Source organism: Agelaius tricolor, unplaced genomic scaffold, assembly GCF_023055355.1.
Source record: "Agelaius tricolor isolate 1412-34295 unplaced genomic scaffold, bAgeTri1.0.p SCAF_6, whole genome shotgun sequence".
Taxonomy (NCBI): domain Eukaryota; kingdom Metazoa; phylum Chordata; class Aves; order Passeriformes; family Icteridae; genus Agelaius; species Agelaius tricolor.
This window is the reverse complement of record NW_027269266.1, coordinates 15,287,277-15,311,891: the sequence shown is the minus strand read 5'-3', so window position 1 is coordinate 15,311,891 and position 24,615 is coordinate 15,287,277. Positions and strand designations below refer to the sequence as shown.

The following is a 24,615-nucleotide window of genomic DNA, read 5'->3' as shown; positions in this document are numbered from 1 at the left end:
GTCAATCCCCAGACTCTCAAATAATGGACAGCACAATATTCACCCTTGCCGTGCTAGTCATTACTTTATAGACACTCCCTTTCCTCTCCCTTTTCTCTCACTATTGCCTTTTCCAGCCTGAGAAGTCTCAGTCTGCTTAGCTAACCTTCTTCTAGAAGCCTTTCTCTACATTTTATCATCCTGTTGCCTTTCTCTTTGCCCTTTGTAGCTCTGGTGCACAGCTGTGGGATGGAGGCAGGAGAGGCCTGCAGCAGCTTTGTCTGATGCAGGCACGCCATGACCTCGTGCATGGTGTGATCTCCCTGTCCTCATGTGCCACAGGAGCTTTGCATTAAATATCCAACATCTCACGGTGGATGATCATCAGTTCTAAGGTCATCACTGTATATAAAACCTTTGGGTTTTGGGAGGTTATTGGTTTTAGGTGGGGTTGATTTTGGTTTTATTTCTCCTCTTCTCATGAGCACACTTTACAGGTATTAGGAGTTAATTTGATCTTTGGTGTTTTTTGGTCAGTTAGTACCACATGGCCCATCTGCAGTCCTGTGCAGCCACCTTTCATTTGCATTTCCCTGAATAATATAGTAGCCTTTTGAGATTTATTTTTTTTGTTAAATTATTCATCCTTTTTTTTCTAAATTATTTATGGTATGTTGAAAAGCACCAACCCTAGCAGTAATCCCTGTGGAACCCACCAGCAAAGTACATTCATTGAGTTAGCTGTTCATTGATCCTTTATCTTTATTTCAGTGCTTTATCCAAGAATTTCCTCTTGTCCCATGGCAACTTTGCATTCTTGAAAGCTTTTCCTCAAACACCTTGCTGAAAGCCTTTTGCAGTATACTTTGTCCCCAAACTTCTATTGTTTATGGATTTATGAGACTTACCTTCATTTTACACAAACCATGTTAATTTCTACCTAACACAACAAATTTATCCATTGTTCATTGATTCTTTTTTGTTTATTCTGTGTTTTGATACCTATCCATCACACCTGTCTAAGTGTCAGTCTCACCAGAATACAGTTCTCAGAATATCCCCATACCATTAAAAATTTTTATTTGTATCATTTATGACACTTTCCACTAATCTGTTCCAAAGTAATTTTAATCAAGAAGTTAGATGCTTATCATTAATGGTTCAGCTGTTTCAACCTCAGGTTGCTATAGAACTCCTGGGTAAATGCAATCTGGTCTGGGTGATTTGTTACCACTCATTTTGTCAGTTGTTTTGTAGCCTGTTCTACTGATACTGCAGTCTGAGGCAGATCCTCTTGAAGCTTTTTTTGCCTAAAGAAAGATCTCAGCACAAGGGTTGCCTTGGCTTCCCCATGTAGAATATAGATGCAGAAAAATTGTTTATCTTATATCAGTCTTCTGAAACTGCATTAATGTGCATGTCTTGCTAATTTGCTCAGGCCAACCTGTAAAGCATTGTTTCCCCCAGTGAGGGAAGAGAAATCCTAGAAAGAGAAATTCTGTTTCAGTCTTTGGGTCCTAAGGGATAAGGTTCATTTTCCCTTGCAGTTAGCAACATGAAGCAGTGCAATGTGGTATCCCCTGGGCAATTTCAGGATCACTTCTCTTGTTTGACAGTATATGGAATCAAAGAGGTTTGTGATGACCCTTCCATTTCTGCTCAAAAAACAAAGGGGAAAGTGGGCCACTGTCAGCTACCTCAAAGTCCTTCAAACATTGTAATATTGTTCTTTGTTTTCCTTTCTCTTCTTTCCATGCATGAACAAATTTAAGCATCTTTCTTTATCTGTTTTATTGCCTGCTAGATGCAAATATTTGAGAAGCTGCTTTTCCAGTGCTGATCTGCAGAAGGGAGGAGGGATACCCCATGATTCCCAAAGCAGCACTGCCCAGCCTCAGTGCCAATACCAGGGCACAAGGGCTAGGGAGGATGCATGACTGCAGAGCACCGTCCTACAGATCAGGAGCCCTTACCTCAGTGACAGCAGGCCACATTCTTCCTCCAGTTCCTGCTAGAGTGTGTCTGTGCCCTTTATTGCAAAGGCAGAGACAGCAGATACCTGCATTTTAGCAGCCTCTGCCACTGGAAGAACACCCTTAGAAGTGTTCCCTTGCTGCCATCGTGTGGTCCAATGGATTGTTTCCTGCAAGCCTGCTTGTGCTGGGAGGAACTGGGACTCCCCCAGCTTTCTGAAGGCAGAGGTATTGGGAGAAGTGGTCCTAAAGTGGGAACAGCATCATTTACCTCCACTTGTTTGTGATCTTTTCAGACACAGCTTATGATTCTCGATTCAAAGTAATTTTTTAGTTTCTAAAGTTCTTAGTTTTGAATTGAAATTAACTCTTCGCTGTGCATGCTTAATGTTCAGATGCTGATCCTGTTTCTGTTCCTCTGTGTATGAGAAATATTGTTTGTTGTGTTGCCATGGACTGTTTTGTGGGACTGTACTTGTGATTTAAAGTGACCTACATGTACAGTAGTGCTGTAAGGAATTTTCTTTATTTTTATCCCATTACTGGCCACCTACTTTTCTCCCCCGCTGAGATGGGTCTGGGGAATGACTGGCTTTGCAAGGCAGTGGAAGGGAAATATGTGGAAATGCAAGACTTGCAGATGGTGCAGAGAGCAGGCTTCTCCCCCCCCCCCCCCCCTCCTGCCAGTTCTCTTGTACCTTGATTCTCTTACAGCAGTTGCAAAACTGATCCCTGATGGATGCAAGAAATGATGCCCAAGACTAGGTTCAAATAAGTGGTCAGTTCACAGTTTCCATTGCAATTTTTTCTATCTGCAATTAAAATGCTTCCTAGAATATTCCTGTGAGTAAATTTGGTATCTTAATAGAAGTGAATTTCTCCTAGATACTCAAGAAATGATCTTTTTAAGGTGTTTACATGGGTATTTGTGTAGTTGCCCATAAAGCATCTCAGGGTTGGGGGTTTTTGACAAAATTTTATGTAGCTGTGGAAAACTCCAGCCAAAGCAACGTTGTGTCAAGTTCAAATGGAAGGAAGTGGCTCCTTCCCAAACAAAAATAGAGTTTATGTGTCTCAAGTATTGCAAAATTTTATGTGAAGTATAAGTAGACTGGAAAAAATATTGGGAAAGGTGAGAAGGAAGCACCAGATGGAGCTCGAGTGAGCACAGAATGGCAGTGGTTGGAAAAAGCATCCAAAGTGATTCACTTTTAAATCCAAGTGCTGAGCAAGAGCTGCACAACAATGCACACTTCCTGTTTCAGTCTGGCTGTTCATAGAAACAGGATCCTGTGTCCTGTCTAGCAGTACCTGGCAGAAAAACAAGGTTGTATCAAGAGGCTCTTGGTGCCAGGTTTTGGGTTGTTTCTTAACTGTTGGGCATTCCTCTGTATGTCATCAACAAAGAGAAAACACAAGGTGCAAACCAGTACTGGATGTAGTGTCTATCAGTGTCTATCCCCAGAGCTACTGGCTGTTCTGTGTTTCACCAGCCCACCTGCCCTTGGTAGCACAGCTGCCCTGAGGCCACGGTGCTCTGCACATTGCAGCCTGTCCCAGAAATCAGTGACCTGGGATAGCTGCAAGCCTGTTCCTGTGCTCTGAGTGTCCAGCATTCTCACCTCCCCTCTTGGTATCCTGTCATTTGTTTAGCCTGTGGTGTCAGATCTAAAGGGGCCACAGTTGAAGTTTCTGGTTTAGTTTACTCCATCAGTTTACATATATTTGCTTGCAATATGAAAATCCTGCCTAAATTGTCTGTCCATGTTATTTCTTCTGCTAGTGAGCTGGAGACATTTGTTGAAGACCTGAAAAAGGACTCTGCTGCTTCCACCAAGACAGTTACACTAAAGGACGTTGAAGATGGAGCCTTTCTTTTGCGTCAAGTGGGAGAAGCTGTTGCTACCCTGAAAGGTGTGTACTTTTCCTTTTTACTTGTGTTTCTTTTCCTTTAACCACACAGAACAGTTTTGCCTTTGATCTGGAGGCATTAACTTTCACTTTCAAAAAGATTTAAAGCTGGGATTAGGGAGCTTGCTGCGTGGCCCCTGGAGAGAGATAGACATTCAAGTGATTGACATTCACCCAATCATCTTTTACTGCCCAGGGCTTTCATAATTCCCTCCTCAGCCTCACAGTTGTTTTCCTTGCAGGAGAGTTCCCAACACTGCAGAACAAAATGCGAGCCATCCTGCGGATTGAGGTGGAAGCTGTGAGGTTCCTGAAGGAGGAGCCCCACAAGCTGGACAGCCTGCTCAAACGGGTGCGCAGCATGACCGATGTCCTCACCATGCTCAGGAGGTGATTCCTTTTCTTTTCTTTTCTTTCCTTTTCTTTTCTTTTCTTTTCTTTTCTTTTCTTTTCTTTTCTTTTCTTTTCGCTCAAAGAATTTCCTCAAGCAGGGCTGGAACAGCTTTCGGGTTTGTGGTCTCCCCCTCGGCCATGACAATTCTGAGAAATTTAGCTTCCTTGCAGTACTTATAGATTAATCCTAGAGCCCTGTCAAGAGAGACCAAATTAGCCTTTCCTGTGCTCTGTGCAGTGAGTCCACTCTGACCAACAGCCTCAGTCACTGAGATCTCACAATTGAGACTAGATGCCTCTCAAGTCAGCACTTCCAGATCTGGGAAGTGCCTGGATGAGAGAACTTAGAGTGGCAACAGTCTCATACCTGAGCTAATTAACTTTAAGTGTTTACAGCAATTTAAGTTAACAGAATCATTCTCTGACACTGAAAGGTTCATTCCTTAAAAGGTAACAGTAAGAAATAAAGTAGGAAATTAGTGTAAGTGGATAAAGGTATCCCAAAACTTCTGAAAGAATACACTTCAAATTCTTTTTCTCTTCTTTGCAAGGAAGATGCATTAGAGAAAGCTGGAATACTAGATAAAAATTAATGTCCACTAAGTGCCAGTGTTTAACCATGTTTGTCAGAATATCTGAACAGCAAATGATTTCTGATTTATTTAACTCAGTGGGCATTGGGTTTAATTCCTGCTCAAAACTGTCAGTGGTGGTGGTCTCCATTTTAGTTCAATTGCAGGAAAATGTAAGTCATGAGCCTGTTGTCACTACCATTATTCTAAGGAATATAGTCTTCCCAGTGTTTCTATATATCCTGGATCACATGTGAAATATATTTGGCAGTACTGGCAGATGGATAAAATGGTTTATGTAACAGGTTTTCTAAGAGCCATCACTTATTTTTCCATGCAGACAAATGTCTATATCCTTTCATATTAGTTTCTTTTCTTAAAAATTATTGCAGTTATTTCCTGTCTTGCAAAGAAAAATAGAACAATAAGCTATGCATACCAAAGTTTTACCCAATTTTTTGCAGCAAAATTGCATATTAATCCTCATAAAGTCTGTTTCAATAATGGAAAAACTCATGGCATTTGATGGCTTGCAACACTCAGAAGCTCAGACATTTCACAGCTAGCTGCCAGAAATAGTTGCTTCTTTATGTCCTCAGCTCATCCTACCCCACACTCTTGACAGGAAAGACCTTTATGAAGTATCATGTGATGCAGAACCTTCATTTGAGGCTCTGTTTTGACAATGTGCCAGACTGCTGCCTCTCATTATATGTAGCTTCACTTTTCTGTCCTAGTCCAGGAACATCTTGTTTAGCTAGATATATTGTATACAGTTTAATCAACTGATTTCCATTCTCACTCTAAAATCAACCCTCTGTAACTCCTGGTTTGGTGAGAAACTGCCAGTACATCACTGAAGGTTTGTAAACACCGTAGAAGGCAAAACCATCTGAGTTAGAGTAGCCTCTTCAAAATTCTGAGCTCCTGACTCTGAGAGAAAGCCATAAAATCATACAGCTGAGGGCATCAGGGAAATACAAAGCCACTATTTTGATTGGTTTGACTTTGGTGCTTTTTCTTTGCGTGAGTTGATTGTTGCATATTGCTCCTGCCTGGCCTGTGTGCTGACCATGTGCTGTTGTGTTCCCTTTGGCTGGGCAGACACGTTACAGAAGGACTGCTGAGGGGTGTGGATCCCTCCCAAGCCGTGCAATACTCTGCCATGGAAAAGCCCACTGCAGCTGAGAGTCTGAAAAGCCCAGAGGAGCACAAGCCCGCGCAGGGACACGCACAGCAAAACCTGGCAGCAATCCCATCCGAGTCCCAGGTGTCATCAGTCAAGTCGGAAGTCGTCCCCCTCTCGTCGATGACCGTCCACCACGTGCAGAGCTCGCCCGTTGTCATCCACCAGTCCCAGCACTCGGCAGCCCTGGTGCCCCACGCCCAGGGCTCTCCCTCTGCAGGCGCCCACAGTGAAGCTGTGCCCACAGCTGGGGGTCACCCCTCAGCCAGCCCAGCCCCGCCAGAGCCCACGGCAGGAGCCCAGCCCACGCCAGCAGCACAGGTCTCTGTCAATGGCAGCACCATGCAGAGCCTGTTCATTGAGGAAATTCACAGTGCAAGTAGCAGGAATCGAGCTGTATCAATTGAGGTATGGTGCATTCCACTCAACCAGCTCTCCTCTCTTTGGGTCTGAGCTCCCAGTCTCACTCTTGAGGCTGCAGGTGGGACTTTTCAAATGCATTCTGGAGATTTATGTACTTAACCCCTAATTACACTGTACTTCTGAAGATACCCTCTGATTTTGTTCCTGCTCCTTGCAGAAGGGTTGGACTAGATGTCCTGTAAAGGTTCCTTACAACCCAAATTATTCTATGATTTTAAATGCAACAGAAAAATTACATAACCAAAATTAGGTAACTGTGTTTTTAAAATTATCTTTATTGAAAAAAAATCAGAATTCTATTTTAGAAATTTTGAAATACCTTTTTTTCAACCAATAGTTGAAAATAGTTGAAATACCTTTTTTTCAACTTATAATTCTCTGGCAACACTTGCATATGTGGATTTCATTCCCTCTTTAAATCTCCATATCCCTTAAAATGGAGAAGTAAAAGTGAAAGAGTGTGAAGCTCCAATGATTTCCAGTAGGAAAACCCAGAGGTGAACTCCTGTAACTTATTACAGGCAGGCACTTTAATCACCGGTGTGATATAGTAAGGCAGAGACCCAGATTTAAATTTGGCCTTTGTTCCTTTAGTGAGCAGTGGCCACTGTCAGTCTGCCATGTGTTTGTGTCAATTCTAGCACAGTCAGAACAAGTACAAGTCTAGTACAAGTCAGAACAGTGTGCAATTACTGTTCATGTATTTCCTTTAGTTGCTGACTAGAATTGAAAGAATCTATCCATACTGACCTGTAATATTTACATATGCAATTTATTTTTAAGTGAGTGATCACATTGGAAATCAGAAAAATAAATATATGCTTTACTGGTTTTGTCTAGAAAGCTGAAAAGAAGTGGGAAGAGAAAAGACAAAACCTTGATCACTATAATGGAAAGGAATTTGAAAAGCTCTTGGAAGAGGCCCAGGCCAATATAATGAAATCCATTCCTAACCTGGAGATGCCTCCCCAGCCAGCAGCCCTGCCTAAAGGAGATGCAGCAGAAAAGCTAGAAGTCTCAGGTAAGGTTTTCTAGAGTAAATGGGGCTAAAGAATTGCATATCTGGAAAGGAGAGGTTATTTTTCCTACTTTCTAGAATGTTTTCAGTTTATAGACTGCTGTGATCTTGAGAAAGGACAAAACAATCTCTGAATACAAAAAAGGTGCTTTAAAAAGCAAGAATAACTTGCTGTGTGTGGATAGAACTGTGGTAAAAGCTGGCAATTGCAAGCAGGAAGATCCAGTTTAGGCATTGTGAAAAAACCTCATAAAGATGAGGCAAGTGAAGCACTGAAGCTGCATGAGGCAGTGGGGAGGATGGAAGGTCCCCATTACTGGACAGAATGGTTTAGACTAGCACTGAACTAGAATGATGTAGGTAGAGCTACTAAGAGGTAGCAAGATGGTGAGCTGTCCTTCCAGTCCTATTGCTTTCACAATTTAACATACAAATCCATGTCTGAATTTATTCAAAATCCAAGGAGCAAAAAAGATGCCTCAGCCAAACCTTGGATTTATCCCATTAGCCAAACACACATCAGCTGTAAAATTCTTACCCAGCTGCATATTCAAGTCCATCCAGCTCAGTCTCTGACAGGCCATTGCAGATACTGTGTGGGGAGCACAGAACCCACCTGCCTTCTGCAGTCTGCTAGTAGTATTCCAGCAGCCCCATGGGATTCCAAAGGGAATATCCAAATCTCCTCCCTTTCATATCCATTTTGGAACTTTTATCCAGCAATTCCTCTATACTTGTACAATTTGCATCCTCTTGCTGTGGCAGCAAGCTCCCATCTTGTGAAGGAGCTTTCCTGCATATCTTTTAAACTGGTATCACACTGGCTTCACTGAGTTCCCCAGAGCTCTAATATCCTCAAATTTGGCAAACAACAGCTCTTAATTTCCTTCATAAAATCATGGAGGCAGTGGATAAACCTTTATCATGTCCTGGAGCTCTCCTGGAGTGGGAGTGGGCAGCTCTCCTGCCCCACAGGCTGAATTCAAACTGTGAGCTTCCAGCCTTTCTGGTCCCTCCATGCAGGCCAGCTGCTCCCTCCCCTAGAGGCTAGATTAGATTGCTTAACCCCACTTTGTCCTTCTGGAGCTGTGGAGGTCAGAGCTGCATGCTGCACTCAAGGTGTTGGCATGCCAACGTGGTAAAAAGCTGAAAAACAATGCCCTAGGGGTTGTGTAGACAAATTCATATAGAATTGGAAGGAGTGTTTTCAGATCCAGCATTTTGTTCTGGGTGTACCTTTGACACTGCCAAGTTTTGTCTTCTTGGATGTTTTGCAACATACATGTTTAAAATAAATTCTGTTGAACCTCATAAAATAATTTTAGAATTCTGGCACCCTTCAGTGAGATTACTGGCTATCAACACAATTAGCTTGTATAATGTGTGGCATAAATAGAAGAAGTCAGTGAAAATAAGTACCATATGGGTGCAGTGAGCTGTGACTTCTTAAAAAGTGCAGAGCACAGTAACTGAGAAGTTTTTAAGTCACATAGTTAACTAATCCACTTCTTGAGTACAATTTTGCACAGTGTGCAGCCAGCAGATTTAAAAACAAGTTTTATGAGATTGAGACATTTGCCTTCTGTTGTGCATAATGAGTCCTGCAATAGTTACATAAATACAGGAACAGCAAAACTTTTCCTTAATATCTGATTAAATATCTCACATACCACTCAGCTCTTCTATGACAAGATGAAAAGTTCAGTTCCAGTCTGCTGCAGACTTGAAAACTGAGCAGCCTAAGAAAAGACAGACCACCTATCTACCAATACTAAACATTAAAAATCTTGGCCATAAATGAGCAGAGCCCTCTGTTGGCTCAACTGCAGCACCCAGAAAGATCATGGTGCCAAATTGTGTTGTCTCATCCATTCTCCACACAGAACCTCTCCCAGTGAAGAAACTCTCTTTTTGTCTCTGCAAAGCACAAGCAAAGTAAAATTACACACTTTACACAGTTTTCCACGACTCTGTAAACATTTCTTTAATGTCTTGACTAAGACATTGTATCAAGACTTGTTCCATGAAAAATGTTATTTTTTCCTATCATGTACATTAGAAATTGGTCTCCTTCATCTCTCTTTGTGCCTTCATATATGAGAATGCCCTGATTTTTGCAAGTGGTGAGTGATCAGTAACTTCCATTAAGGAGAGTTTATCTTACTGCAGAGTCTGCCTCAAGGCAGGCATTATTACTTTGAAACCTTTTGGATTCATTTTGGTACAAGTAGAAGTCTGTGTGGTGAGAGCAGTTAGTTCCCATCTCTCTGTGCCTGTTGAAAAATTCTGCAGTTTAGTGAAACAGTTGGTGACAAACAACTCCCATTTTGTTCACAGAAGTGCTGAGCCCTTTGGCACCAAAGAAGGTTCCATAATGTGTAGGTTTTGTTCATGGGCAGTCTCAGACTTAGTGAGTTAAATTTCTTCATTTACTCCTTCCTCTTTAAATTTGCCAGAGGGAAAAAAAAAAACAAACCAAAATAAGATCTTCCCTACAATTTTTTTCCTCTGAATTTTTTTTTCTTCCTTCCCATTTATATTGGGGAAATATAATTGCTTAGTAAATAGAATAGAAATCCATCTTTGAAGTTTTATGTTCAGCCTAGTGTCACTGCACTGACATGAGCAAACCCCATCACAGCCTCTCTGTAATGACTCCAGCTAAGGGATGTGAGAGGGATTAGCCTTCAGTAACCAGTGCACCTGCCACACTCAGTGACAATATTTCTTGCCTGTGTTTTTATCTCCCATTTTGAGGATGGAGATGGATGAGTGTCTCAGAGTTGTGAATGAGATGGTAGGAATCATGTTTTCTTTGTGCCTTCTGTGTCTCTCATCCAACCTTGCTCTCATTAAGTGTGAGAAAAACTTGGAATTCTTGCAATCAGGGTCACTACCAGTTTGAGGGTAATGGGTTGTGCCCATTAAAAGGAGTAGGGATTTGCAAAAGCCCTACATCATAGTCTGCTAAACACCATCTTAGAGAATTACTCTGATTTTACAGCAGAAGTACATCTGATGTAATTAAAAACTGAGTGGTGTGTGTTGACCAAAGAAGTGGTCTAATGTAAAGTGCATCTGGAAATTCACTCTTTTTGCAGCCTGGCAAGTGAGTGCCAGATAACCAGGGAGGGAGATAATACAACTGGGCATTTCTTTAAGCTTAAGCAGCTCCAAAGAACATTTGAGCTAAGAAGGAAACAAAGATGAGTCCGGGTCAGACAAGGGCTCCATCCAGTCCCCAGGGCTAGCTGGAGGAGCCTGATAGAGCCCCAGGAGTGGACAGTTATGCAATAATTTCCCCAGAGGGAACACTTAGACCTAAACAGCTGGGTAATCCCAAAAGCAGGATGTTTTATCTTTCTGGATTATATTTATTCCAGCTGTTTATATAACACTGAGTAGCTGCAGAAAGGTCATTCTTTTGCTCTTGGAAGCAAACAGTGTAAACAGCAGTGTGAAAACAGTGGCTGTTGCCATATTTATGATGCTTAGTCTGTAAGCAGAAACACACAGGGACAGGTCATGAGCTGGGTCATGCTGCTTCTGGAAATAATGAGCTGGGTCATGCTGCTTCTGTCCCTGCTGTCCAGGGACACTGGGGAGGAGGAGGTGGCAGCTGGTGGGGCAGCATCCTCAGGGGCAATGCCAGTTTGAAACTGGTCTTCTCTAGGAAGACTCTCCTCAGAAAGCAAGGGCTGGCTCTGCTTGGCCTTTGCATTTGGTATTTGAATCTTCTTGGCTTAGAAAAACATGTATAGGACTCTTATATGGTAATTCAAAGGCAAAACTCTACATTCCTGGAATTATGGCAAGTTAAATGAAAACAAATGCTCCCTAAGAAGAGGAGCAAGTGCAGTTGCCTCTGGTAATCCCCTGCCCTGCTCAGATGAGAGGACTCACTGAAATGCAAGGGTGGCATCTCCAGAGTACTGCTTACATTTTCACTCAGCCTTTGTGTGAACTTAGCTAGTTGTGTCCAACTGTGAGATGGACAGGACTCTTCAGCTCCTTGCATCTTGCCAGCAGCACCTCCCAGGCAGAGCAGAAAGGTGTGCTGGTTGCTTCAGAATTGCTGAGAACAATGAGAAGCCTCCAGGCTGGTGTCTCATTGCCTCCATGCCAGTGGCCTTGCTCTCAAAGGAGGCTGGGGGGCCCTGTCTGTAAGAGGCACCCAGAGCCTGTGCCTTACCTGCTCCTGCACACCTGTGCTCTGCTATCCCACTTGTACAGCAATGGCTGCACCCACATACAGTGGCCTAGAGGACAGGAGTTTTGCTGAAAATTTCTGGGGGAAGTGATCCAGTTTCTCTGTGCAAGTACAGCAGTTTGCTTTCATTTCAAGTTGCATTGAATACCAAATGTGATTCTGTTCGTATATTCGGCAACAGAACCTTTTAAGACATTTTTTTCCTTTCCAGTTGAGGCAGGTATGCAAACACTGTTTTCCTCTCCTTGACCTATGCTTACTTTGTGCTGCTCTGTTTACCTGCAGAAGAGGCTCCTGATGGAGAGCAGGATAATGAGAAGCTGAGCAAGTCTCCACCTCCTCCACCTCCACGGCGCAGTTACCTGCCAGGCTCAGGACTGACCACAACCAGATCAGGAGATGTCATCTACACAGCCAGAAAAGAGGCTGCTGCCCTCAAGGTTTGGTGATTCATACTCTAGGCAGCCAGACTCCTGAGGAGAGGTTGGCAAAGAGACAAGACACAGGCTTGGGCCTATAAACCACAAAATAAGTTGAGGTAGAGCTGTGTCCTGGAGAGCTACTGAAACTGCTCACCAGGATGCACTTCTGTTAGGCCAAATGAGCAAGTAAGATTTGATCAGTTCTGTTTACAGGACTCTTGCTGCTCTTATCTCCTAGCAATGCAGCAGGCAAGTCACAGGCTGCTTTCATTTAGAGTGGTAAGAAGATTAAAATTAAAAAAAAAACAAAGCATGCCTTAAACAGATGGGGGAGATCGGGTCACATTTGAGAGTGTTTTTACAGAAATGTTGCAAATTAGTTTCTTTGGGCTTGTTTTCCCCATCTGTTCTGGGGAAGGAAGTGGTGGGAAGTCCAATTTAGGAAGCTTTTTAATCTATGAACATATAATCACATCAAAAGCAATATTGGTTACTTTTGAACTGATGAAGTAGCAGGAAGAGGGGCCTTGCAAGAGAGGAGTTGCAGTAGTGTTGAATTTTTGGTGTTTACTTTGCATCAGGAGGGCTCAGCTGTGTTATCTGTCTGTGCTGTCTCATCCCCTTGCAGGAGTGCAGTGAGGATGCTGGGCAAGCAGCACAATCCAAAGCCCCTAAAGAGGACCAGGCACTGTCTCGGAGCACAGGGCATGCTGTAGCACCAGCTGCAAAAGATGAAGAGGAAGAGGAAGGAGATAAAATAATGGCAGAATTACAGGTATGCCTTTTGGGTTGCACATGAGGACTCCTGTGCCCAGTATCACTTCTAGGGCCTCAGTGCAATTTCCAGCTCAGAACATGAAGGAAAGTAGGTCTGCTAGCCTCACCTGGTACCACTTTGTTGCACTGAGTGGTCACTTTTTGGAAGTACTACCTAATTTTGTCCAGGAGGTCTGGAGCTGAGACAGTGGTCAAGAATGCAGTAGCTGCCACTGGAGAAGCCTGCACATGCAAATGGGACAAGTAAAACACTGGTGTGCATTTCTGTGATTTTCCCTGGCATGGTGTTGCTCACTAGTACCAGACTGGCCAGGTGCTGAGAGCCTCTGTCATGTGAGCTATCTTTGGTGGGAACAGAGAATAACTGGGTCTGCTCCTGGTGGGCTGTGCTATGCTCCAGAGTTTCCCAGAATGTTTGCACACTGAGATATTGCCCATTCCCTGGGGTGTAAGTGGTGCATCACTCTGCCAGTGGCATGGAAGAGTGCTCTCCTGCTGGTCCTTCACTTGGCATCACATAGGACAGCTCACTTCAGTGATGAAAATGCTGCAGTAAATGCCAACTATTCCAGCTACCATCAGTGAGCTCCAGCTTCCCAGGGGCACCCTCTGCCCTCTTCCATGCCCACCTGAGGAAGGGAGATGTGGACCAGCCTAAGTGGCCATAACTTCTGGTACTTTAGAGCACTGTCACAACAGGAGATGATCCCTGCTGTCCACCTGCCAACAGGAGGGCTTGGTGCTGCCCAGGGGCATTCAGAGCACAGGAGATGTGGGCACTGGGCTGTAGCTGTTAGGTCTGAGGGGTGGACCCTGCTCCTTCCCTCAGCTCTCTCCCACCAGTGCTGGTTTGCAGGAGTGAGAGCAGAAGTTCACCCTTATCCCCCCGTGTGCTGGTGACCAGCGAGGCAGCAGGGCTGGGGACGCAGAAGCTGTCACAGCATCTCTGTCTCCAGGAAAGCAACCTCTGCCTTGCAACTGGGGACAGTGAAGTGGAGGGTCAGGTGTGGAAAGGGGGGCTGAGGGAAGCTGAGGAGGAGAAATAGGCATGGGAATGGCATTCAACAGGGAATGGGTGTTTAAATGCTAGCAATGCTCATTTCAAGCCAATACCAAATACCAGCTATATTTTAGAAGCTTAACAGAATACCATGTTTTAGAAGGAGGAAATTGCCTGATCTAAGACCTACAGGCTCATTAGTTTGATGTCAGTCATAGGCAGAAAGATGGAAAATGAGATATGGAATTCAGTCATTGAAGAACTAAAGGACAGACATAAACTGTTATCCCAGTGAGCACAATGTGATGGAACAGAGAGGTGTCCAAGGAAACAACACTCTTTGATCAAGTAAAGGTTTGACTGCTTCAACTGAGTTGTATACCCATAAACATTTTAGTAAGGCATTTGATCAAACATCACACAACATTCTTATAAAAATCTGACACCTCAGAGTGTACCAAAAAAACCCTATTGCAGCATAATTGAGACCTCTGCTTTTGAAATCACTGACCTTGATGCAGGTGCTTATAGACAGGTCTCATAGGGAGCAGAAACAGGCCCAGTATCTTTCTGTATTTTCATCAAAAGCCTGGAAATGCATTTAAAATCCTTACTGTGTAAAATCATCTTAGTTCAGATCAGTGAAGTATGACAGCAGAGACATGACAGCAATCATTTAATGGTCATAATGCTTTGCTGAATAAAAAGTCCACATGAAAAACAGCAACATATTGGCCAGGCCACAACTGCATGCCTTGGAAAGAAACAGGAGTTGCAGTAACAAGTTGACAGGAGCTCCCAGGTCAGTGATGTTGCTGGAAAATTGTGTCTGCTTCAGGAGTAGATGTGAAAATGTGGCGTGTTTTTGTTTCTGTGTGCAAGATCAGTGAGATCCACACTATGCTGCTGCATCCATGACTAAGGAGCCATGTGCCTCCCATTTGAAAAGCCTGTTAAGAATATGAAGGTTCAGAAGAAATTTGAATGCAATGTGAAGATTTTTAATGTAGCAAGAAAAAGCATCATAATAATCAGTGGCTGTAGCACAAACTATTTGGAGGCTAATACAGATATTTCAGAGCAAAGGTTAATAAAAATATTTTATTTTTATTAGCAAAGCTAAAAAAAATGGGAAATAGCTTTTTTGACACTCAAAGTCTGAAGGGCTTTGAGGATGCTTTACTCAAACCCTCATCACTGGTCTCACAAATGGGTAAGTTGGGGAAAAGTCCATATCTTCTATTGTGAGAAGCACAACTATTTTTTCTGTTAGTTTCATGTCATCTTAGGGCTGGTCTATTAACACATACAAATAGCATGTAATGGAAAACCAGAAGAAAGTCTACATCCTGATCTTTTGCACTGGATTTTTTCTGTTATCCTTACTTTTCTGATTTTGCATAAACATGCAATATAGATAAAGAATACAGTGTTTAAAGAGCAGGCCTGATTCTAATCTGCAATCAGGGCTATTAATTTCATGAGTTACCAGGAATCAAATGATTTCCCTACTATATGGTACAAAAATAGAATCTTACTGCATGTCACGGTGTGCCTGACTCCTGTGAGCACTCCCTGCTCTCTGCTGTGCCCTCCCTGCACAGCTCACTGCAGGCAGGCCATGTGCCAGTAGAGGCCTCCAGAAACTCTGGTGAGGCACATTTGCTGCCTGCACTGCACAGTGATAGTGCCAGTGATAGTTCTGCTCTTCCAGATCTGGATAGAGAAGCTCAAAGGAAATGAAAGGAGGATAGCGGAATAAATGGCTGGAAAGTCTGGGCCATGCCCTGGGGGATGTGGGGTGGGAGGCTAGTGCCCACAAACCCACAGGTTGGGACAGTCAGTGTGTGGCTCATTACTAAAGACTGTGACAAAGGCACATCTCCATGTTTAAAGTTTTAATTACAGTTTGTGTGGGAGAAGTGGAGTTATGTAACTCTTGCATTATCAGCCACAAGGAAATAGGTGCTGCCACAAGCCCCAAGTTTGTCATGGGCTTCCCACTTGGGTTTGGATAGTCTGTAGCACCTCTGTGGGTCTCCATTGTCTGCAAGTTCAAGAATCAAGCTTGTCCTCCTTACAGGGAGCACTGAGGTCAGCATGGTGTTAGAGTCTTGAGAGGCTGGAAGGGATGTCCTGGTTCTCTGAGTCTGATAGTCTGAAATCTCTATTATTATCTCGTGAGCTTGTAGAAAACATTGTTGAGTTGTGACTGTTAAAACCAAGTGCTCTCTTTGTAGTTGGTCATCTCCAGATATTTCTCTGTAAAAGTTCTTGGTCTCCTGATAACCTGTAGTATTTATTTCCTAGGCTTTCCAGAAGTGCTCTTTTATGGATGTAAACTCAAACAGTCATGCTGAGCAGTCCAGAAATGATACACATGTTAAAGACATAAGGCCTGGGACTTTAATGCATCACAAGGAAAAGAAGGTAACAAGTGGCAATTGTAGACATGCCACCCGGTCTTGGCATAACCTTCTTTCCTTCAAAACTAATCTTACATCCTGTGTCCTGTTCTCTTTAACCTCCACCCACCACTGCCCAGCAGTTTCCTTCCTTTTATCTCTGTATGGCTCAGAAATGCTCATACAGAGCTCTGTATTAAACTGTATTATGTGTCTCATCAGCAAGAGTACAATGGTTGCATGAAGCTTTATCATTCTGTGAAATCAAAACAGGATCTGTCAGTTTCTGTCAGAGATGCTCATACTACTTAGGCCATCCTTCCCCAGCTGTTCTGCTGATGGATGGTGAGGCATCTCTCCTAAGCTTGAGGGGAGTTAATGGTTCCTCTCAGGCTCTAGAGCCAATTTAAGAATGTGTGCTTTATTTTGTTTCATTTGTTGGTTCCAGAAATAGTTGTTAGATATTCAGAAATCCCATTCAGTTTATTTGGATGACAGAGTCAAAGTGGATGGGAGGAATTTGCCCTTATGCAGAAGGGCAATGCCCAAAATTCAGTCATGGGACTGAGAAGAGGTGCTGTGTGTCTGGGGCTGTAGGCAGGTCAAGGTTAAATCTCACAGCTGTGCGTGGATTGGAGTTGCCAATTGAGTTGATTTGACTTAGCATGCAGCCAGTGTGAAGGACAAGAAGAGGACAAGTATTTCTGCCCTTGCAGACCTCTTTTTATGTGTAACAATAGTGAGTTGCATCACTGCTGGGGTAAGGGGGTTGGCTGTGCAGGCATGACAACTTGTCAGCCAAATCCAGTTTGCAGTGAAGGTGGGTATGGTGGGGAAGGAAACAGAGCTCTTCAGCACAGCATTTCAACCTTCTCGTGCATTGTGTGTGTGTGTGCAAATGCTGCCAGGTCAGGGCATTGCACTTAAGGACTTGTGTTGGAGCTGCCCAAACAGCAGTTCTGGTCTAAAGCTGCAAACAGCTGCCTGGGTGAGGGTACAGGTCCCTTGGTATGAAGGAAAAAGGACAAACTGTTCTGTGTCTATGACAGTGTTACAGAGGGAAAAAAAAGTGTGAATTCATCCTCACTACTGCAGTTGGCAGAATGAGAAGATCATATTGTTACATGAAATCCTGGGTCATCACTGAGGACACTGCATATCCTGTAGCACAAACATTTCTTTGAAAGGTGCTGCCAAGTAATTGCCATAAACTGATATTTATTTGAATAACACAGAGTCCAGGAAATTAAGGTTAATGAGATCTGGTTTTGTAATCTGACGTGACAGAGTGTTTATTGGCTTTAAATATGGAACATTATGGTCACGATAAAATCATTGAGGAAATGAGTTTTGTTGTGGTTTTATTTTTTAGCAGAAAAGCGGAAGTTCCTAAAATAAGACACCTTGTACAAGGACACTATGAGGTGTTTCACTGGTGCTTGGAACTAGAAGTGGAACATGCTAAAAAAAGATATACAGTCAGCATGTCCAGAGGCAGCAAGTGCCTTTAAGTGGCTTGGCCTAATTCTGGGGGGTCTGACGTGTTAGGGACTGGGAGGTGCTGAGCACTGAGCAGGTCAGGGCCTGAGGGGATCACCAGCCCTGGAGTCTGGATCCCAAAGTGCTCTCAGCATGACGTGCAGACTGTCAGCCTCCCACCGAGGCCTTGCTGCTGTGCTGGCTTCTGTGAGAGCTCTTCCTCATCTAGAAACATGAGGAAGCAGCTGTTCATCCTTGTACTGCTGAACAAGCCTTTGTGGAGGTGTGACTCTGGTGTATGGGTGACTTTCTTGTTTCTGTGTTTTGATTGTGAGTAAAGTTTTTCTGTAAAATCCTCCAACAGTGCATAAGAAAACATCACACAAGGTGTAGAAACCAGACCTGGTGAAGCTCTGTATGTGTGGGGCATGCATGCACAGCCAGCCTGGGGGTTTCTGCACTGTCACTCATCCATCTCAGTTGGGAGAGCAGTGCTCCTGACTGTTCTGCATGTCCTGATGCTCACATGAGTGTAATCTGTCTTTCTGCTGCGTTAGGAGTCAGCTCCTAGTCTCCAGCAAGCAATGTCAGCATTATTGTTTTTGGTTCACTGCCTTCAGGCACTTGAGGCCAAATTACTTTCCTTCTTGGTGAGCTGTCTTTTGACTGTAGATTTCTCTCCTGTTCATCATCCTGGCGTCTCCTCAGGTCAGTTCTTCATCCTGATGATTGGTGTTTCTCCTAAGTTGTCACTAGCACTTAAACCAAACCCCAGAGAAAAGCCTGGTGTTAGGAAACAGCATTTCCAGGGGTCCTCACTTGCAAATAAAGAAAAAAGTCCCCCTGAAGTCTCATTGTTGGGAATAAACATACTTATTTTGAGCCAGTGGATGGATGACCTCTCTTTTTGGTGTTTGGCATTTCTGCTGTAAGTGAATGTAGCTCAGTGTTTCATTCTGCACTTCCACAGGCACCACAGGGTGTCACTGGTAATTCTGATGGAATACTTATAATGCAGCAAGGATTTAGAAGTGCTCAGACTGTAATGATACTAATTGTGATGGAGCAGCACTGCTCAGGTGTGACCAACATTAGAAGGAGCAAAATGTAATTTGAAAATCAGCTTTTACTGGTATGAAACTTCCTTTCAAGGCAAGCCAGACTCGCTGTCAGCCCTTCCATATCAGCCTCCCTTTGATGTGTCGCAGTAGAATGTGACCAGATACTGTGAGAATTTCAGCTTCAATCTTATGAAAACATGGGGGGGCTGGGGGTGTTTAGCAGGAAGGTGAACAGGCCATGGAGCACTGTGTTGGAAATAAGGTAATTAATGTGCTTATGCATATTCTGGAGGCCTTGTTAAAACAAGGTAACATCCCATCCTGCCCTGATGCATAGCACAAAGCAGTTAACATCATGCACTGTTCTGCCAGAATTTGGAATTTTGCCCTGAAGAAAGACAGGAATCAGATGACAGCTTGAGACATGTCTCTGCAGCAGTAAATGGAGTGGTGAGTTCACGAGGTCTGCGCTTCCCCTGAGATTAATCTGGGGGAAAATAAAAGTCCTGTAAAGATAAAAGCCCTGAATAACTAAGTAATCCAACTTTCCCCCTTAGGTGTATGGGGCTACAACAGGATCTCCCACAGATAGTGACCATCCTAAAGAGAAGAGGGAAGGGAGAACTGAAGAAGAATTGGGTTCTGATTCATCCAGTACAGCTGACAGTAAAAGTGGCTTTTCAATGAATGACAATCCTACATTTAGCAAGGGTTTGTTTGTAGACAGTACAGACTATTCTAACAAACACCTTCAGAATATGAGCACAAACCTGTCTGGTGTCAGTTTGCCAGAGGAGGACAAACGAAGAGGGGCTCAAGATATGTTAGGATCACATTTTCCAGCCGTTGAGACTGGAAAACAAAAGCCAAACTACAGACTGTCAAGAGATGCTCACCAGAGTGAAGCCTTGCAGAGCACAGGCAAGCCCATCCCCATCAGCAGCGTTGCCCCTCTCCTGAGGCACATGCAGGAGGCTGCGGGGCCTCAGCCTTCCTTGCAGGAGCAAGAAGTTTCTGCAGGCAACTACAGTCAGGTTGTGCTGAGACCCAGAGTGTCCAGAGCAAACAGTGTGAGCAGCACTGAAGAGGCAGACTCTCCAGCCAGCTCTCCAAGTGAAGACAACCCACCCACAGAAAACATTGCCTTCATGATTACTAAAACAGCTGTCCAGGTGCTCTCCAGCGGGGAAGTTCATGACATAGTGAGCCGGAAAGGAGGAGATGTGCAAACAGTCAACATCGATGCCAGGAAGGATGTGGCATCGGAGAAGGGCATCCCTGAGAACACAGACAGCGAAGAGCCAGTGGTGTGTCTGGACAAAAAGCCTGTCATCATCATTTTCGATGAACCCATGGATATTAGGTCAGCCTACAAACGGCTTTCTACAATTTTTGAGGAATGTGATGAGGAATTGGAAAAAATGATGACAGATGAAAAGATAGAAGAAGAAGAGGAGGAGGAAGAAAATGAAGCACATGAAGTCTCTGAGAGGCAGAAGGAAGAGTCACCAGTAGCTAATGACAGAAAAGCAACCACAGAGCATTCTGCGGCTCGTGGTCTCCAGGGGCCATACCTATTTAACCTTCAGTCTGACTCTGCAGAAAGCAGACCTCCTGCAGAGGAGGAAAGCACAAAGACAAATTTTAACAAATACCGTCAGATCTATGGGCTAAACACAGAAGCAAACTCAGACTCTGCCGATCAGTTGGGAAGCAGGCAGGATTCTAAGAAAAAATTTAAGTTTAAATTCCCTAAAAAGCAGCTGGCAGCTCTGACGCAGGCAATACGGACAGGAACCAAGACCGGGAAGAAGACATTGCAGGTTGTGGTCTATGAAGAAGAGGAGGAAGATGGGACCCTGAAGCAGCACAAGGAAGCAAAGAGATTTGAAATCACTAGGTCTCAGTCTGAGGAGGGTGATAAAACTCCTTCTGGGAAGCAAGAGGGCCCCTCTGGAGCTGCAGTGTCCCTGTCCAGGACTGATGAAATTCGACAGAGTACATACAGAACGCTAGACAGCCTTGAGCAGACTATAAAGCAGCTGGAAAACACCATCAGTGAAATGAGTCCAAAACCTGTCCCTGAAAACACATACACCTCTGAGGGAAGCACTGTCCCCTTCTCTGCCCAGATAGTACCAGAGACCCCATCCCGAGAGCATGTAGTGCTGGATGAGAGCCTTGCTGGTGCAGAGCCCCCTGCATCCCTCCCAGCCACTTCACGTAAGGTACCTTAGCCCGAGAAATCAAACCTCCAGCTGCTTTCTAAAATCTGCAATAATCACCATTAAACAAGATGGTCTTGTGATTTGTTTGCTTCCTTTCAGGTGGCTTGTTTGGGCTCCCCACGAGGTGTCTAACAGCTAATAGACCATTGGTTTTTGGGGTTTTTTAAAATCTTTGCTGCTGATTGGTGATGGGCAAATGCAGGGGAGCTGGGTCGAATAATCTGCTGTGTGAAATGACAAGTGTCACTGACATGAAATCCAGGCTGATCAGTAGCTGAGCAGTTTTCTCCATGTGATTCTGGAAATTAACACCCGCGGTGTGAAGCTCCTGAACTTTCCCTGCATGTAGTACTGTGGCTTTTTCAGCGCATGGTGTGCACTCCTCCATGCAGACACTCTGGCACTGACCACGCCTTCTTGTCTCCCCTCCCTGCCCCTCCCCTCCTTTCCACAGGGCTCCAGCGCTGCCTCCCAGACCAGCCGGATGCCAGTCCCCATGACTTCAAAAACTAGACAAGGAAGCATGGAGAAATCAGGCAAACAGCACAAGCTGCAGGATCCACGCCAATACAGACAGGTAGTTTTACCCTAAACCCGGTGTTTGGATGGACATTTCATGTTGTTTGTTTATTTAAAAACTCCAGTAACTGACTGTGATTATACCAAATAGCGGATGCCTGAGGTCAAACTGGACATCCTGGATCCTGGGGGCATGACAGTACTGATCTTTTCACCATGCTTGTGCATGCATGTCTGCAATAAAACACCTGCTGCTTTTTTTTTGTTTGGTTGGGTTTTGGGTTGTCTGTTTATTGGGTTTGGCCTTTTTTTTTTTTCCTAATTTATTATTATTTTTTTTTTAAACTGTGGTATTCAGCTGTAATTTTAAGATGTCAACTACCTGTTTACTTTCCATTTGGTTCACGTGGTGGTTCTGTAGGAGAACTGGGAATGTCTTTGCAGGAAGCCCTGGACACTAACCCGTTGGTGTAGGTGGCGGTGGGTGCATTAACCCGCGCGGCATGGCCGACGTAGTGCCTGCTCTGTAACACGTAGGTCGCGCCTTCTCACAAAGCTCTCCTGCCTCTTCCTCTATGCACTCTCCCTTGGGCACTTTGGGTTTTCTACCAGGTCCAGTCCATGGCTGCAGGACTTAGCTCAGGCCTCGAACTGTTAGTTCTGAGTCTCTGTAGGGCTGTTTTCCCAGGTCCTGTTGGTTTATCGTGTTACTGGCTTTCTGACAAACTGTCTCCTGACGTCTTTATTTGCAGGCTAATGGAAGTGCTAAGAAAGCTGGTGGGGACTATAAGGCTACTTCTCCTACCCTACCTGCTTCTAAGATCCCAGCCTTTTCTCCCACTTCTGGGAAAAGCAGCTCAGCACCTGCTTCTAGCGGTGACAGCTCTAACCCTCTTAATGCCCCTACTAAAACCTCCATTCCTTCCTCCTCCCTTCTCGCTCCTCAGACAGGTCGCATAACTTACTCTACCTCCCTCATCCCCTCTGTCTCTAATGGCTCCTCCAAGTTTCAGAGCCCCACTTACCCAGGGAAAGGTCACCACCTCTCGTTCTCGCTGCAGACTCAGAACGGCCGACCATCCCCTCCTTCCTCCTCTACCTCCCCCCCCTCCTCTGTCTCCCCCCCTTCCCTGAGCCAAGGTATGAAGAGCATCAGGACAATCCACACCCCTAGTTTCAACAGCTACAAGGCACAGAACGGGAATGCCAGCAAGTCCGCCCCATCCACGGTCAAGGAGCCATCCTAGAGGCTAAGCACAGCACACCTGCCAGGTCACCGAGGCTTTTTGTTCAAAGAATTCGCAGCCAATATTTTAACCAGGGAATGTAACCATTTTGTTGTATTGCTGGAGGCTTATTAATACTAATCACGTGCTAAATACCGAATTACTACACTAGGTTAGAGTGAAGCTTTTTGGAAAACAGTTGCTGTTGTAATGATAAAAGAGCATTTTCTTTCTATAGGAAGCAGCACCTCTTAAAAAAAGTGTGAAGGTGTGTGAGTGAACTTGACTGCGTGTGCACTGTGGTGTACTGAGCATGGGGAATTGTATGGTTAAAAATTTACTAAGTTGTTTTGTATAAAGCTATTTTTCATTATGAGGTCTAGAAGTGAACAGAGATATACTAAAGTGTGATTATATTCAACTGTAAAACTGAAACTAAAATATTTTTCTTTTATTTTGGTGTTATTTAGCTTTGTTACAGATTTCTATTTTTGTCAACAAATGTCATGGTTCCTTTCGAGATCTTTTTGCCAAAACATTTTGATACTATTGTAATGTACATTTGAAAGTAGTATGCTGGACAGTAAACCTCTGCACAAGAAACAGAACAAGACTGCTCTTATGTGTGTATGAGGCAACTCAACTTATTGCACTGCCATTCAGATTATATTTAAGAATTTGACAGACAAGGAAAAAAATAAATAGTTTTACACATATAGATAGTCGCTGATTACTTTTTTTCTTAGCTCAATCCACGCTTTTTCCTTTTTTATTTTACTGAGACCTAGTTGCCCATTAATGTATTGCATTGTGGATTTTAAAATGTACACTTCAGTACTGTTCTGTATACTGGCAAACTTTTGTACATATCTATAAATATCTATAAATAAATAAATAAATACTGTATGTGGCTGGGCACATAGAGTAGTTTTACCACACCAAAGTTAATTTTTATGCATGCTTAAAAATATATATGGGGAAGGGTTGAAAAAGATCGATATCAGTTAAATAGGAGAAGAGCAAGAAACTTGCATAGCTAATTGTTTTGTAAATAAATTTATTTGTATAACACCAAAATGTAATATACAGAACGATGATAAGCAAAGATCTTTACAAAAATAAAGGGCTGCATGCTTATATATTTGTATTTTGTCACTAGTAACTTTTCAGATGGTCTCAATATGCTGCTCAGCTGTTTGCCTGAGGGTGTTAAGCCATTAGGAGAAAACCTGACTTGATTTTCTCCAGATTAAGGCCATATATGGTTATTAATTTCAAAATGGGGTCTTTCAAATTGCTGTCAATAAAAACTTATTGCTGGAACTCCAAGTTAGAAAACCAGCAAGCAAAGAAAAACCTTTGAGTGACTGAATGAGGTATCAGCCCTTCCACCTTGAGGTATTCCTGTTTTATTTCCCCTTGTGAAAGGGGAAGTTTCCCAGCAGCATCACTCCAAGGCTGTGCCCTCGGAGGGTGGGAATAACCCCTGAGCCATCCCTCAGGAGCAGAGCACAGGCTGCCTCCAGCAGGGTCAGGTGCTGCCATCCCCTCCCCGGGCACAGCAGCAAAGGCGCTGCCCAGCACAGAGCTGAGCCCAGCTCAGCAAAGCAACGCCTGAGGCAGGCTCAGAGCACCCACACGGCCCCTCTGGAGTGGAGCCAGCTCCCTTCCAGCCAGGGTGGAGCAGCTCTGGGGACTGGTGGCTCCAGGGCCTGCTCTGATCTCTGCTTGCTCACAGATGGAGTACGGGATTCCCTGGCTCCAAAGGGAGTCTGCCTGACCCCATGCTGCAGCTTGTTACCAGCTCCCATGCCACAGACAGCACAAACAGAG

General features: G+C 44.0%; 1 protein-coding gene across 14 annotated transcripts in view; it reads left to right on the top strand.

Moving 5' to 3' along the window:
• The window catches only part of KIAA1217 (KIAA1217 ortholog), a 355,044-nt gene extending 331,125 nt beyond the window's left edge, over positions 1 to 23,919 (top strand). For 8 of the 14 annotated variants that reach the window (XM_071428811.1, XM_071428812.1, XM_071428814.1 and 5 more), the window contains 10 exons: positions 3,736 to 3,866; positions 4,106 to 4,253; positions 5,933 to 6,422; positions 7,278 to 7,458; positions 11,951 to 12,105; positions 12,716 to 12,862; positions 16,175 to 16,294; positions 19,367 to 21,037; positions 21,492 to 21,614; positions 22,309 to 23,919. In XM_071428811.1, the coding sequence (XP_071284912.1) occupies positions 3,736 to 3,866; positions 4,106 to 4,253; positions 5,933 to 6,422; positions 7,278 to 7,458; positions 11,951 to 12,105; positions 12,716 to 12,862; positions 16,175 to 16,294; positions 19,367 to 21,037; positions 21,492 to 21,614; positions 22,309 to 22,803 (3,661 nt within the window). In that variant the 3' untranslated portion in view covers positions 22,804 to 23,919. Of the gene's footprint in view, positions 1 to 3,735; positions 3,867 to 4,105; positions 4,254 to 5,932; positions 6,423 to 7,277; positions 7,459 to 11,950; positions 12,106 to 12,715; positions 12,863 to 16,174; positions 16,295 to 19,366; positions 21,038 to 21,491 lie in introns of all 14 variants that reach the window. The other 6 variants (XM_071428817.1, XM_071428816.1, XM_071428819.1 and 3 more) reach the window with 4 other exon arrangements.
• Positions 23,920 to 24,615: the final 696 nt, after the last annotated feature.